This window comes from Cercospora kikuchii (genome assembly GCF_019650295.1).
Source record: "Cercospora kikuchii DNA, contig_00006, whole genome shotgun sequence".
In the NCBI taxonomy this organism is placed as follows: domain Eukaryota; kingdom Fungi; phylum Ascomycota; class Dothideomycetes; order Mycosphaerellales; family Mycosphaerellaceae; genus Cercospora; species Cercospora kikuchii.
Genome location: NW_025408587.1, coordinates 1,099,662 through 1,114,093, shown reverse-complemented (window position 1 = coordinate 1,114,093; position 14,432 = coordinate 1,099,662). Strand labels below are relative to the sequence as shown.

Sequence of the window (14,432 nt, the reverse complement as noted above, 5' to 3'; positions counted from 1 at the left end):
TGCATCAACAATAGCGCTCGACTCAAGAGGAGCTTCAATTGCCCTCGTTGCGGTTCTTGTCAGAAGGAGAGGTTAGCAGCTGACAGAGATCTACGCAGCAGCTACATCCACACATGGCGCTGTAACAAGCCCTTGTACAGACCAGCAGTGGTCTCCCGGCATTCACTTCTTCACTTTCTTGCCTCCTCCTTCTCTCTTGCCTCCTCCTTCTCTCCTTTCTTGGCCTGACTTCCTTGTGGCGATGAGCGTCGTCCGAACCGTTATTCACTTCTTCACTTTCTTGCCTCCTCTCCCTTTCTTGGCCTGGCTTCCTTAAGGCAGTGAGCCTGGTACGAAGCATCCTTCACTTCTTCACTTTCTTGCCTCCTCCTCCTTTCTTGGCCTGGCTTCCTTGAAGCGACAAGCCTAACATGCTCAGCCTCGACATGGATAAAGAAATGCGAAACCGGCGTCGACAAATCTCGTGTTCTGACAGGAATCAGCGGTGTAGCCGTGCATAATGAAGATGTGTTGGTATACTATGCTGCCGCGGAAGAACAGTGGTCTGTCTGTACTTCTTCACCTTCTTGCCTGTTCCCTTCTTCGCTAGAGTTCCTCTAGGCGGCAAGTTCAACACATGCTTATCGTTGTCGAGGTCGATGTCGACATTAATAATCCATTCCCCGTCTTATCGAACACAACACGGCCGTGTACCTTAATCATGTCCTCGGCATCGTCGTCCGCAGCATTGTTCTCACCAGAGAAGATAACGCTCTCTTTGGGCTTCGTTTCGTGACCTTTGTTCGTAGCAGGACCTCGACTGCTCCGGCCTCGTTAGCAAGCTTGACCACCTCTTGCCAGTCTTTGTAAGTCTGAGCAGCTCTGATAGTGAAGAACAAAGTTTTCTGAGCGAAGAGCGAGCGCTGTGTTGTTGAGTCTGCATCGATACCCTTCAAATCACCCTTGTTGAGAACAGAACGAGCTCGAAATATCCCCTTCGACAGGCCGAGGGTCACAGTTCGCTGCTCTTCAGTGCACTGCAACGCTCAAGCGTAAAGCGGTCTTGCGTCTGGATCAAGCTCAAGAGATCTGCCAAAAGTATCCCGGTTAGACTAACAGTGTATCTGCTGAAGTTGATGGCATTCGAAAGATGCTGGCGAATTCGATCGGCGATGTCAAGATGCAAACAGTGGTTACTGCGACGTCGAAAGAGTTCAGCGTTACGGGCCACTGTTATTGTTCCAGGCAGCTGTTGCAGTGATGTGGTGCTGAAATTCGGCGTGGGGATCATCATGATGAGGTGGTGTGGATGCTGCGTAGTCAGGTCTGCCGTGCTCTGTCGTGGCCTGTCGTCAGTTTCGGAATCGGCCCACCGCTACCTGCCATATTTCACCTCGGGTTTCAGTTTTCCATCATCATCCATTGTCCATAATCGGCCGAGCCTGGGCGGCTCTGTGCGGCGATTATGTGACGGAGCAAGGCGAACATAGAACCACTGGCCTTGTTTGTCGTGCTGTGGCACTCATGCACACGATCATACCTCGGGTTGCAGCTTTCGAATGTGGTCCACTATCAGCCGAGCCTGGGTGGCTCTGTGCAGCGGTCATGTAGCGGAGTAAAGTGGCCTTGTTCGTCGTGCTGCAGCACCCAACCGTGACATCTCCTAGTCTGGATCGTCGGGGTCGTCAGGGCGCGTCCATGGAATCGTCTGCGGGACTTCGTTGGGCAACATGGACGAGTCATCTCGCACAGCGTTGATCGGTGAAAGGTGGTTGAATTCATTTCCGTTGCCCAAGTATGGTGCCTCGAAGGGACGATCAAACGAGCCCATGATCTGGTTGAAGACGCGCACTGAAGTGGTGTCTGTCACCGCTCTGCGGAGCACTGTGCGTGTTTATCCGAGAACACTCGCAAGAGCGCCTGAGCTGTCCACGAAGGAATGCCTGTATCGAGTAAGCTCCTACTCGTCCGCCTTCTGACGTACTGGATTGACCTTTGACAGTAGCTCGGACGACCTCAACAACTTCAACTCCAACCAATACACCAACTCGGCGGCGGCGGAGGCGGCGATGGCAGCGGTGGCTGCGGCAGAGGAGCTGGCGCTGCGAAGGCACCACACAGGAAGTTGGCGCCTATAAGACTTTCCAGAACACAGAGATCGGTCGGCTTTCCAGAATCTGAAGATTAGTCGGTGCGAAGAGCGCGTGGAGAAAAGTGAGGAAAGAACCATGGCGACCTTTCCACTGCGCGGAGCGCAACGATGACTGCTCAACCAACAACCGTTCTACTGCACCAACGCCGCAACTTCCTCCTGGCAAGAACCATCAGCGCCACTCAAAGTGCACGATGGCGCTGTCGAGATCACTGCCACTCCATTTCTCCTGCGCGACCCGCTTCTCCTCGATCAGCTCTTCCGCGATCAGCTCCTCTGTGGACAAGAGCCGGCCGTCCATGATGGGCAATGTGGATGAATGCTGTGTCAAGCGAGCGACCAGTGGGGGCGGCGAGCCATGTCCGCACTAAGCATAGCGCAATTGATAGTGCAGTGGGTTGTTGTGTGATCGAGGGCAATGTAGCGAGTCCATGCGTGTAGCTCTTGATATTGCTAAGGCCTTCCGAAATAGCTCCGTCAGCCTCAATTGCGATAGCAAGTAGCTCCTAAAGAGAACTCGCGAGGCCGCTTTCCGTTGTTGTCGTTGAAGGGAACCACGAAAGCGAAAGAACGATTCGATGATTCTGGCACGGGTCTAGTCGCCGCGGTTCCATCTGCCTCACAACCTCCCGATAGCATCGTAGAGTTTGTCGGGAAAACGCGACTCGATGCATTGCTAAGGGATGTATCGCTGCCAATCGTTTGGAGGGGTGTCAAACGCAGCTGGCTGAAGTCTTCGGCAGCAGCGTGACGGCCAACGCATGGCTTTTCGTAGCGCAGGGGCAATGAGCACTGCTGGTGGATGGCTTCTGGTGTTCTTATGTGGTGATTCGATTATGTTGCCATCCGAAGTCCTAATCGTGGAGTGATGGGCGGCAAGTTGATGGGCCGTCGATGCTAGTGACTTGAAGGGACGTCAAGCGCAGCAAGCTCGTGTCAAGTTCGGTGATTATTATTGAGCTGTTGAATTGCGTTGCGCATCAGCTTCAATGCTCTAACGCGAGGCTTGAGAGTGTCCAATTTGAGCTGAGCTGCTTGTAGCTGCATCTTATGGTCTTCGAATCCTGTTCCCGCGGCTGACATCGTGCGCAGCTTGGGTGTTGCGTTCTGCTGCATTCCGCGAGGACTGCACCTTGTGGAGCTGGGCGGGGAGCTTGCGTTTCTTGTGTTCAAGCTCTGTAACTTCCAAGCGAACGTCGTCGATTCGGGCGCAGCTGGCGCTCGACTTATGCCGCATCGGCCTCGCCCTGTTTCTGCTTCGCGATCAGGAGCCGACGCTCGATAATGGGCAATTTGGATGAGCTCCTCTGCATCTCGTGACGATCGCACCTTATTGATCTTACAGGAGAGGTTGCGCTGTTTGTCTTCGAGCTCTGCAAGTTGTGTATAAGCTTTATCGACTCGTTCGGGTTGTGGCGCCTGTTTCCAGATGTTGCAAGCAGATCGTAATGGGCATAGGGCACAGCGTGAATTTTGTAGTGCTCTGTTCGGACTGGCCAGCCATATGCGCTGTCACCACGCTTAGTCCTAATGTGTTGGATGACGATGTCGACAACTGCGTCCTGTGTCTCGCAGATAATGTAACCTGTAGCCCGGGATATGGTCAAGTCCTTGTCAACGGGAACAGATGAGTTGTGTCTCGAATCCGATCTCAACGGCGTAGCTTGCTGTCGGGACATGGATTTGATTCGCTCTTCGAACACATGGATATCGTCCTCCAGTTGATGTATTGGATGCCGATGTCAACGACTGTGTCCTTTGTCTCACAGACGATGTAACCTGATGTCTGTGTCGGGTCCAGCTTCTTATCAACGAAGGAATTGGAATCAGGCGAGCTGTGTTTCGAATCCGATAACAACAGCGTAGCTTGCTGCTCGATAAAAGAGTTGGGTTGCTTTTCGAGCACCTACATAACCTCCTTGATGTCATTAATCGCGTCCTCTCGCTTGTTCGCTCGACCATTGAGGTGCAGGACATCCTACTCGTGGATTATACGGCCATCTCTGCGAGCCGGTCCTTCATTTCGGCGACGGGTGCAGCGTTGTCGTAGGCTTCAGGTGCGAAGTGTCGCGGAGTAGGAGCTGGTAGGAGTGGCACATGTTCTTGTGGTGGGTCGGCCTAGCGTAAGGCCTCGAGGCTTGTTGCGCGGCGCCGAGATGCCATAGCGTTGACTTGAAGGAGGCGATGGGTATTGGAACAATTGGACGTGGTAGAGGGTTGATAGGGTTGAGAGTGCAAAGCAAACCATTTTGTGCTGCATTGGTGTTGAAGCTTTCAAACAGTAGCATCCGGTCATTCATTTCGGCGATGGGTGCATGCGATCTCAGATGCAACTCCTCCGCCAATGTCCGCGGCACTGAAGGGGTCGTGACAATGCAAATTGCTGCTGAACGGAATTGCCAATGTTGTACCTGAGCGGCCCAAAAGGGAAGAGGTGGCTTCGGCCGTGACAGTGGAAGATTGCCGGTGACATCCGCGCAGAGTGTGTAATTTCCCTAACTCGTGGGGTGCGAGATCTATATGCAGATATAGACCATCAAACGGTGTGTAAGCCGTGTTAGTTCTCGGGTGATGCAGATGCAGTGCGACGAGTGTGACCGGGATGTCGAAAATTGAGCCGGGACTCGGATGTGTGACGTTGTTTGGGCGTCGCAAGACTGAGGAGCGTGCAGGGCCCTTCGCTACTGTCTGGCATCAGGCGCCCACCTTCGCATTGCTGCTCTCCATGGCACATCTGCCGGAAACCGGCCAGTCGGACTACTGTGCGTAATAACATCGTGCAATAGTTGCTGCCGCAGATATAGGGTAAGCCTTTTCGTTCGGAGCCAGGTGTCGACTGTCGTGAATGTTTTTGTCGTGATCAAACATATCAAGAGCAAGCCGGCATTAGTTATAGTGCGTGGCCAGGTGTTTCGCTTAAATGTTTGTTGCAAGTGGCTCAGCTCGTAGTGGAGGTGGAATGGCGCTGGTTGCCGTGCTGTCGTAGAAGGTGGAATAGCTCGTGTCGCCGCGGAGGTGCTGGTTCGGAAGGTGTCGCTGCGGAAGTGGAATGGCTCGCTATGGCCGAGAAGGTGGTACCTTGATTGGTGTCGTACTGAAACGGCGTCGAGTCTGTCGCTGAAGCTGCGCTGTCAATGCAGCGCCTCTGATAGTTGAATGACTTATCGTCTTGGTTTTGAGCTGTGAAGGTCTGTGGAAGGATGCCTGGCCGGAGGTGGCTTTGAAGGTTGTCGAGTTTTCGCTGGAGTTACTTTGTCGTGTTACAAATGCCTCTTGCAGTGGAGTGACTTGTCGATTGATTCTGAGCCGGAAGGGTACCTTTGCGTTGTCGTTCTGATAAGGCTGGAGTTGTCGCTGAAGTTGTGTTGTCTGTGAAGCGCCTCTGACAGTTTGCTGACTCCTCTGTTATATTCTGAGTTTTGAATGGTGGAGGTCGTGCTCGCTCGGAGCGTGTTGTTTTGATGTGGAAGGCTGGTGTCACCTTATCGCTTATCGAGGTGGAGTGGAAGTGCTCGCGGAGGCCGAAGGGTTTGGCTGGTGTCGCTATAGGGGTAAAAGCTCGCGGGGGCCGAGGAGGTGGTCTGGCTGGTAGTGCCTTGACCGGTGGGTCGGTGTCGTCGTGGAACGGGGCATCGCCGCCCCAAAGTATGCATGCACAAATGATCTGAGAGTGAAGTCCGGGCGTCCAATTTAAGTTGCTGGAGCCAAGAAGACACGACTCTTTTCAAGGATCGATAATCGCGAATCGTGTCCACTCTGTTGCCATTGACGTTCTCACCGGATCGTCGGAGAACTCCCTGTATCCTTTTGTACATATGCAGCTCTTCTATTCAAAGGTCCATACTGTTGCTGAAGATCCGTCTCTTCTCTGTAAAGGTGTCTCGTGCAGATCAGAACAATCGCGCCCAGAAATCGCTTTGTCGTCGCCGGAATGATGAGGAGCAAGGAAGTTTGGGCAGGAATAGTTCGTCGACTCGACGTGCGGTAGTCGCGACGCGCTGCATAGCGATTAGCCCGAAAGTGTTGTTCTGCCAGCGCTGCCGCTGCCTTCGAGTCCGCCGGCGCCACGCATTCAGTCGATTCAAATATCCAAACCAGATTCCTCATCTTCGCAGGACACTCGTACGCTAATGCGCAGTGCAGAACGACGGCTCGTCAAGTGCTGCCATCAGCGGTGTTGTCACAATGAGCCAGATATTTCAGAAAGGCGACGTGCTCTCGATACACTCTGGACACGCGCGAAGGTCGGTGGAAACGGTTTGCTGGAAGACACCACAAGCCAGTCATTCGTTGTTGCGAACGGTGCTGCGGAGTTCATGGTAGACTCCACAAGGCGGCTATAGTAAACTCAGCTCAGCCGGCAGCCCGATCCGTAGGTGCAACACGTTGTCGTTTACATCTCGAGGCCGGCGTACACGACACATCCAAGCGTGAAGTGGGTTCGAACCGACTGCAGCACTTCGCGCGTCTCCATTATTTGCGCATTTGCCGCATCAGCAGTCTGGCGACGATATTCCTCCCATCTGAGCTGAACCGCGACGGCGCTACCTCCTAGTCACCGGATCCAACTCCTCCAGATCCTCCTCTTGTCCTGAACTACTATCATAGTCACCCGAGACTCAGGGTCGAATCACGCGCAAGATGGCGGACGAGCGCTTGAGGGTGCGCATCGTGGGCTAGGATACGTGGTGCTGCTTGCCGAATGGCAATTCTGGTGTCCGGTTGTGACTTTCGCTCGCCGCTCTGCCACGACTCGTCTGTTGAGGGAATTTCGTCCACGGAAGATCGGTCGCGAGTGGGCGATTATAATGTACACGGCATTGGGACGGGAATTCGAAGATCGTTGGGCCCAGTGCGGCGCCGCTGGCCCGGCAAAGATCTCTAAGTTAGTCGATTATCAAGACTACTGGGCTGTTTCAGTACAACATGGAGGGTTAAGTCTTCACCAGTCTGCAAAGCTTTCCTTTTCGAGCACTGCTGTTCTTGGGCCAGGTCTGTCCAGGCGAAACCGATCTCTATGTCCTCACCCATCATGGTCAGTGATGTGCAACCACCGGGCGGCCGCTGGATCATAGGACTCTCTCAAGACTCTGCTCCGGCTCGTGGAAGGGCGTGCATCGCGGTCCTCACCCATCATGGTCAGTGATGTGCAACCACCGGGCGGCCGCTGGATCATAGGACTCTCTCAAGACTCTGCTCCGGCTCGTGGAAGGGCGTCTATCGCGGTCCTCACCCATCATGGTCAGTGATGTGCAACCACCAGGCGGCCGCTGGATCATAGGACTCTCTCAAGACTCTGCTCCGGCTCGTGGAAGGGCGTGCATCGCGTCCTCACCCATCATGGTCAGTGATGTGCAACCACCGGGCGGCCGCTGGATCTCAGGACTCTGTCGAGGTTGCTTGGTTGTTGCGCAATGTCTCTGTTTGGTGGTTCGAGGCATCTGTCGGGAGCACGCGAGCAGCAGTATGAGAGGCAAGAACGATGTAGACACGCGTAGCGAGCCCGCAACTTCCTTCATGTGTACGAACTCTCTAATATGACAGACATCGTGCCCACATTCATACACATACACGCCCACGCACACACACAACCGCAGCAACGCAATTGCGCCACAATGACCAACAAACCTTCCTGGGCTCAGCGCAAGAGCGAGCGTGCCCGAACCGGTGCTCGTCCCGGCATGATCCCACGACCTGCCGCTAAAGATCCAAAACTTGTTGAGGCGAAGATGAAGCGCAGAGCCGAGTATATCGAGCGGGAGGCCAAGCGGCAGCAGCAGGAGGCCGAGGATGCTGTTGAATATGACAACGACGGCGGAGATGACACGGCCGCCGAAGAAGAGAATGCAGTGCACACTCAGAATGTAGGTATACTGTTCGTCAGGAAGCACTTCCTCTTTCGCCTTTATCTACTTGCTCAGGCGCTTTCGATTGACCGGTGCGCTCGCCGAACGAGTTGCAAAGGCATCCCGAACACATGAACTAAATCCAAAGTCATGGGTTGAATATCTATGCTGACGATCCGTGTGCAGGCTGCATCACATATTGCCAAAGATCGTTGGCGTCGGGCTGTCAAGCATGTCATATGGTGTCGAACGAAGCGTGCCATCGATACTTATCTCGACATACAGCACGTAAAAAGCCGACTTGCACTCCGAACAAATTGGACACAGGAAACGCTCGATGCACTTGAGAGAGTATATAATGTCGACCGTGCCCAAGCGAACGAGCTATTTTCAGCTCGCTGGGACGCCATGATCCTCCACCAGAATGGTAGAAGTCCCGGTAATGAAAGGGAGAAGAATCTCATTGACGCACTTGCACTCAAGTACAACGAATACGAGATCCCCTTGTCCTTCATGGAGATCATCTCGAACATGATTTCTCGTTACGGTATGTACGACGGCTTACCAGGATGCTTCCCAGCCTCTATTATGTCTTCGACTCTAGCGCGAACACAGCATCGCCTATACAACTTATAGAGTTGTTAGGGAAGACTGCTAATGTATATGATCCCAGGCCCATTATCAGCCAAAGATATCGCCCACCGCGCCTCGCAAGAGGAAGTACCAAAGATGAAACAATACCATCAACTTCCTCACAGAGTCAAAGTCGCAGCTCTGTTCGCATACGGCATACCAACAAGACGCCAAGTGTTTTCCTTTGCGCAGCACGTATTGCCTCCAGTTCTCGCCATCGAACTCGAACAAAACGTCGAGCTATTCTTGTCTACGAGTCCTTTTTTTGCCAAGGTCGGCGGCAACCGCTATAGCGTCGCACCTGGCTTCCTCTCCCTGGAGACCGACATGATCAAACTGCTGAAAGCAGCTCCAACGAGGACTACCTGCAAAGGCAACGACCCTACTATTGACTTTGAACTAGTCTGGATCTCTGGTCGCTATACAAAGAAGATCCCAGATGCCTCAAAGACACGGAAAGACAGAACCGAAGCATCTGGACGCGACCTGTGGAAAGCGTGGAAAGACGGCTTCGACCATCCGACATTCGATGGTGCCTGGTCCGAAGCCCCAATTCCTGACACAATAGAATCTGCCGCACAATGCGCCCAGCAGGCATTTGCGACTTCTGATCACGTCTATACTATCGCCTTCTTAGACGGCATGAAGTCGGACCAACCATTCTGGAAAGACGCTGCGCGACCTGGTGCACCCTCTGTGACCGGCAACATATTGGCTCTTATGGATGAACTTAATCAGCGAGCTACTGCCCGGGGGGCTCGAGCTGCAGTCAACGCTATCATTAAAGGGTTTGATGGCAACTGTCTCCACCCGTCGACATACCATTACCTGTCGCAACGCTTTCCAATGCTCGACTTCTACGAGACTTGTACCGCAATGCCTGGCAAACAAGGCTCTGCTCTCGAGCACTATTACTTCGAGCGGAACTGCGGTGTCAACTGGTTTCTTTGGGATACTAAGCGCCCCTCAGTCCATGACATTACTCGGGCTATTATGATGCAAGAATCAAAATTGGCATGTAAGCAAGAAGCATTCGCATACCATCGGGTTACTGGCGATTTCTTCTCATCCTGGAACTCGACAATGCTGTCGATATACGGCTGCGGCCGCAACGGCGTCGTGGTCCTCAACACGCCCACACTCGACACAGCCTAGCTGGTCTTCCCCTCGTACAGTCTGACTGTGTATTGACCCTTTCCTGCACACTGGTACAGTCTGACTGTATTTCTTAGCTCTACACAGCCTGGCTGTGGTCTTCCCCTCGTACAGTCTGACTGTATATTGGCCCTTTCCTGCACACTGGTACAGTCTGACTGTATATTCTCCCCTTCGCTCACTCGTACAGTCTAACTGTATATTGACCCTTTCCTGCACACTGGTACAGTCTGACTGTATCGCCGCGCGATTTGCCTGCACCTTCTCGTGGTGCGCGGTGTGAGTAACTCTGCGGAGTGAAACCAAGACAGGCATGCCTCAACTGAGAGAGAACGAAGATCGCAGATGGTCTGCTGAGGGAAGTATGCAATGCAGCAAGAATTTCACCTGCTGAAGCCTATCAGACTGCCCCAACCGTCACTTGAAATCGCTAATGATGCCTGGCAGAGTTGGATTGCGCATGTTGCCTTCCATGTTGGCCATTCAACAAGGCATGAGCACCGATCTGGAATGAAAATGCAGCTTGTACGGGATCTGTTGATGTGATACATTGCTACCGGTTATTATGGCGAAGCGTTCAAGCACGAACAAGAAGCGGCTTAGCAAGGCCATCATAAGCCATTGACGATCTGTTCCAGTCCTGTTGTCATCCCTGTCTTAGTGCGAGAGTGTGTACCAAGTTTGCCATTGATATATCCTAGTGTGGTCTCTACGCCATCGTCATCATGGTCGTGGTGCATTGGGGAACAACTTGTCCTTCTCTCCCCGCTTCAACCACTTCCTGAGCATGCCAATGCCGCCAGGAAGTCAGTATGCAGCTCTAGATCGATGGTAGAAGCGCGTCTCATTACTATAAGCCTCCCGGCTACTTTTTCACAGTGCATCATGCTCATTACCGATCAGCCCTCTGAGTCTGTGGTGGAGATACAATCGATGTAGTGAGATATTTGTGCAGCCCAAAGCCACCGCTGAAGCACTGATCCAGAGATCTACGTAGCTGTTCACATCGGGTTGCCCTTTCTAGGCGACTCTATTAGCCCAGAGCAGAAGATCTTTGTTCGACGACATCCATCGACATCGCACCCGCGATTAGGAAGCTGCTTTGTATTACGGTCGCTTAGTAATGTGCAAATGCAAGAGGCTTGTGGTACGGCAGCGAAATTTAGCGTTACAGAATGCTAAGTCTTCATGTGCACAATTAATGTGCAGTGTTCTGACGGTTGACGTTGGCATGTGGGAAGATGTCCTAGCAAGGTCACTCCAGTATCGTACAAAGCCGCATGTTGCCTATGCGATGGCCGGGCTTGCTCATCGGTCAGAAGACTTATCACACTTGTGACCTTCTGAGCGATTGACTTAAGGGAATTGTGCATAGCTCTGATGAGGTCTGAGGGCCTGACGAGGATCCAGGCGCGGTTCTGTCGGTGCATCCTACTATTCCAAAGGATCCTGAAGCAATTTCGTTGCCTTCGGAGCGGACTCCCGACGATTCTGGTGCATGAATGTCGAAATTTGCATGCCGTACTACTGAGCCTCTTTTTCGAGAAATTGAACTGTCGCCAGGAATGAGAAACGACTCTGCTTGTCTCTGAACGCACAGAACGTGATATCAGTCTTGTAGCGTTTGCGGACGAGAACGAAGCACTCAACCAAGCTCGATCGCATTCACTCAGATGCCTCGACATTGTGTAACCTTTCCTTTTTTTTCCAAGATACGAATGTTGAAGCCTCTTGCATGAACAAGTCATGGCGTAATACATGCCAGCGGTATCGCGCGTCCATCACTGTCGTTGTGGTTGGGGTATGTGGGAAGTAATCAGCGTTTGCACCACAATCAAGGCGCAACGCGCGGCGCAGTCGATCATGAATCCCATCGGACTAAGTGCTGGAACTGGCGGGAGGTGTGGCAACGATATGTGCGAGGTAGCTACATCATCGCCGACCCAACAATGTTGAAGGCGCTGAGCTCCTTGGATGCGCAGTCCGTTGATGAGGCTACTACATCATGCAGACCTGTAACAGTCGTCGATTCTCATTTGTATTTCAGCACGAGTCGTTTCGTGTAGGTCACCACATCGAATAGCCTCGAGTTCTCCTCTTGTGCGGTCTTTGTGACATGGGGTGTGTAGAACCGCATGATCTCCGTCTTGGATCGTGCGATGTCCGGCTCTGGCGGCATGTTCTATTTCCATCTAACAGTCGTCAAGTCCTCGCTGGAGACATGTGGAACGTTAGCGCAGTTTTCTGCTGGGTAAACAAGATGACCAATGCCAGGCTCTGAATCGGCTTGGAAAGCAGGTTGCGAGTTTTGTTGCACAGCGGCAGATGGCAGCAGTGAGAGGACACGACTGACCTTGATTTGTGCGACTCCTGGGTCATTTCAATGTCTGGAGAGTTTGCTCGCGTTGTTGCGACGACCTTTTGTCCATGGCTCATATAGTGTGACACTGATTGGATACAGCTGACTACCTGGAGCTGCTCGATGGCTTACTCCGCGATGTTCGAGGCTGACACATCGCTGTTTTGCGTTGGTGACATCTCAACAGAAATCGTATTGGTGCTGGTGAGATGACACATTCTGCTTACGTGTCCTGGTATATTCAGTCTGCCATTCGTTTGCTAACTTATTGGTGCAAGTGAAGTTAAAACCGCTGGCACCAAGGAGGCCAGATTCATTCCTTTTTTGCATTAGCACCTCTACAAACGGGGCTTCGCCGACAGTGTGCGATTAGAACTGCGCACTGCACCACCAACAGAGGGCTCGCAGCAGTATCGAATACTTCTCATGTCTTCATCTGCCACCTACAAAACCACAAATATGCATTGCGATTTGAGAGATCTTGGCTCTGCCAGGGGCAGGTTCGTAGCCAGCACCACGGACAGGTGTCTCTCATAGCTGGCCGGACAACAGTCAGACTGTTGTGTGCAGGGGGAGAAGGTCAACAGTCAGACTGTTGTGTGCAAGAGGGAAAGTCAACAGTCAGACTGTTGTGTGCAGTGGAGGAAATCAACAGTCAGACTGTTGTGTGACGGGGGTTGATAACGCCAGCCAAGCTGAAGCGGTGGAGGGGAATGCGAACAGGGCGATAGTTAGATTATCGCAGAACGCAAAGCCTGGCCGTGCCATGATGAGCGTAGGCAAGGAAGAAGATGCGGTGTGTGATGTCCTGATCACTCAAAGACCGCACGCTCCACAGGTCGCTCTGGAAGCTGAATTGGCTCAATGCGTTGCGCCGTTCCTCGTGACCCAGATGTAGGCACCGGCCGTGTCGCCGCGGCATGCGTCGAAGTGTCCTCTGATAATACGTGGCAAGGTTTGACTTGGCCGCAAGAGGCCACGATATCCTGCTTGAATTTGTCGCCAAAGAGCGCTTTACGAAAGGCCAGGAATCTCATAGCAGGAGTGTGGATACTGTGACAGCGCCTGCCATGTACGCATGCTGGATCTGGCGTATTTCCCGGAGTCGCCCATAAAAATGTGCATGGTTCATTGGCCGCAACGCAGTTCGTGCAAGGCCATGAATGACTGCAGGGCTTATTGTCGTTCCAGCAGCGATCACATTTAATCCAGATGCCGTGATCTTCAAAATAGCGCTTGCATTGATGAAAATTCTTCTCGATCCGCGGGTGATAGCTCATGAACAAGTGCTTCTCGTTCAAGAAAGGCCGACCCTTCTTATCTGTGGCGATATATTCGCGAAGGTGGTCCTCGAAACGCGGCTGGCCAAACAAGTCAGTCTCGCGGGACGTCGGCCATTTGAGATGAGGCTTGAGGGCGTATGCAGTCAGCCCCTGCAACTTGTTGCCGTCCACGGGAGGGAAATAATGGTCGCCAGTAGCGGGATTCTTCCGCTCAAACATCTTTGGCTGGTATTCTTTCACCCACTTTTGGGTTCCAGAAGCTTTCACGCCCTGAGCTGCTTTCTGTGCCATGGTAGGCTTTGGCGCCGCACCTTTGCGCGGGTTATTCTTGTCCAGAGCCGCCGGCGCGCCTGCTTTCGGTGAAGATACTTTTTCATCACTCTTGCCTGCCGCAGGTGCTGCTGTTGTAGACGCTTCGGCTGGGGTCTCCTGCGTCCCAGTGGCTCTTGGTGTATATATATTGGCCCCTGCCTCTTGTCCGACGGGCGCTGTCGTTGCAGGCACCTTGCCTGTGGTCTCTGGTGCCGGAGGTCGTCCAACCGCGGGCTCTTGTGATTGAGGCGCACCCGTTGCAGTGCCTTCGACCGAAGTCTCCTTCCCCGCAGAAGCCTTGGATGCAGATATGTCGTCCTCCATTTTCTTTGCCGCAGCTGCGGCTTTCGCAGATTCTCTGGCTTCTTCATCTTGCGCAAGAGACTTCGCGATGGTCTTGTACTTCTTCTGTGCCATCGAGTTAGCACAACTGGTTCCGCGCGATAGTGCAGTGACACTTGCGTAGTCCTCGAGAGCCTCGTCTCCAACCAGGCGATATATCTTCCTGCATTCGAAGGGGAGTACGTCCTCTAGACCGGCTCCATCGTAGCACCACCTTGCAATTTGGAGGCCGTTCAAGGGCGATGACTTTAAGATATCGGTGAGCTGTTTCTTGGTGAATACCAGGGGATATTCTGAAGTTTCTGCCATGATCGTTGTCGTGATGCGTGTGTGGTGCGGAATGTTTGTGCGGCTGTCTTGTGTGAAATCGA

At 52.9% G+C, this 14,432-nt stretch overlaps 3 protein-coding genes across 3 annotated transcripts; 1 reads left to right on the top strand and 2 right to left on the bottom strand.

Annotated features, from left to right (window-relative positions):
• Positions 1-3,357: 3,357 nt before the first annotated feature.
• Positions 3,358-3,810, bottom strand: CKM354_000935300 (uncharacterized protein; the record flags this gene model as incomplete). Its single annotated transcript, XM_044804770.1, has 1 exon — positions 3,358-3,810. The coding sequence occupies one exon, from the start codon at positions 3,808-3,810 to the stop codon at positions 3,358-3,360; it is 453 nt and encodes a 150-aa protein (XP_044660705.1).
• A 3,936-nt stretch (positions 3,811-7,746) lies between these two features.
• Positions 7,747-9,765, top strand: CKM354_000935200 (uncharacterized protein; the record flags this gene model as incomplete). The annotated part of the gene is made up of 3 exons (XM_044804769.1): positions 7,747-7,995; positions 8,164-8,524; positions 8,651-9,765. 3 exons carry the CDS (start codon positions 7,747-7,749, stop codon positions 9,763-9,765), a joined length of 1,725 nt encoding a protein of 574 aa, XP_044660704.1.
• Positions 9,766-12,936: 3,171 nt separating this feature from the next.
• On the bottom strand, positions 12,937-14,370 carry CKM354_000935100 (uncharacterized protein; the record flags this gene model as incomplete). Its single annotated transcript, XM_044804768.1, has 1 exon — positions 12,937-14,370. One exon carries the CDS (start codon positions 14,368-14,370, stop codon positions 12,937-12,939), a length of 1,434 nt encoding a protein of 477 aa, XP_044660703.1.
• Positions 14,371-14,432: the final 62 nt, after the last annotated feature.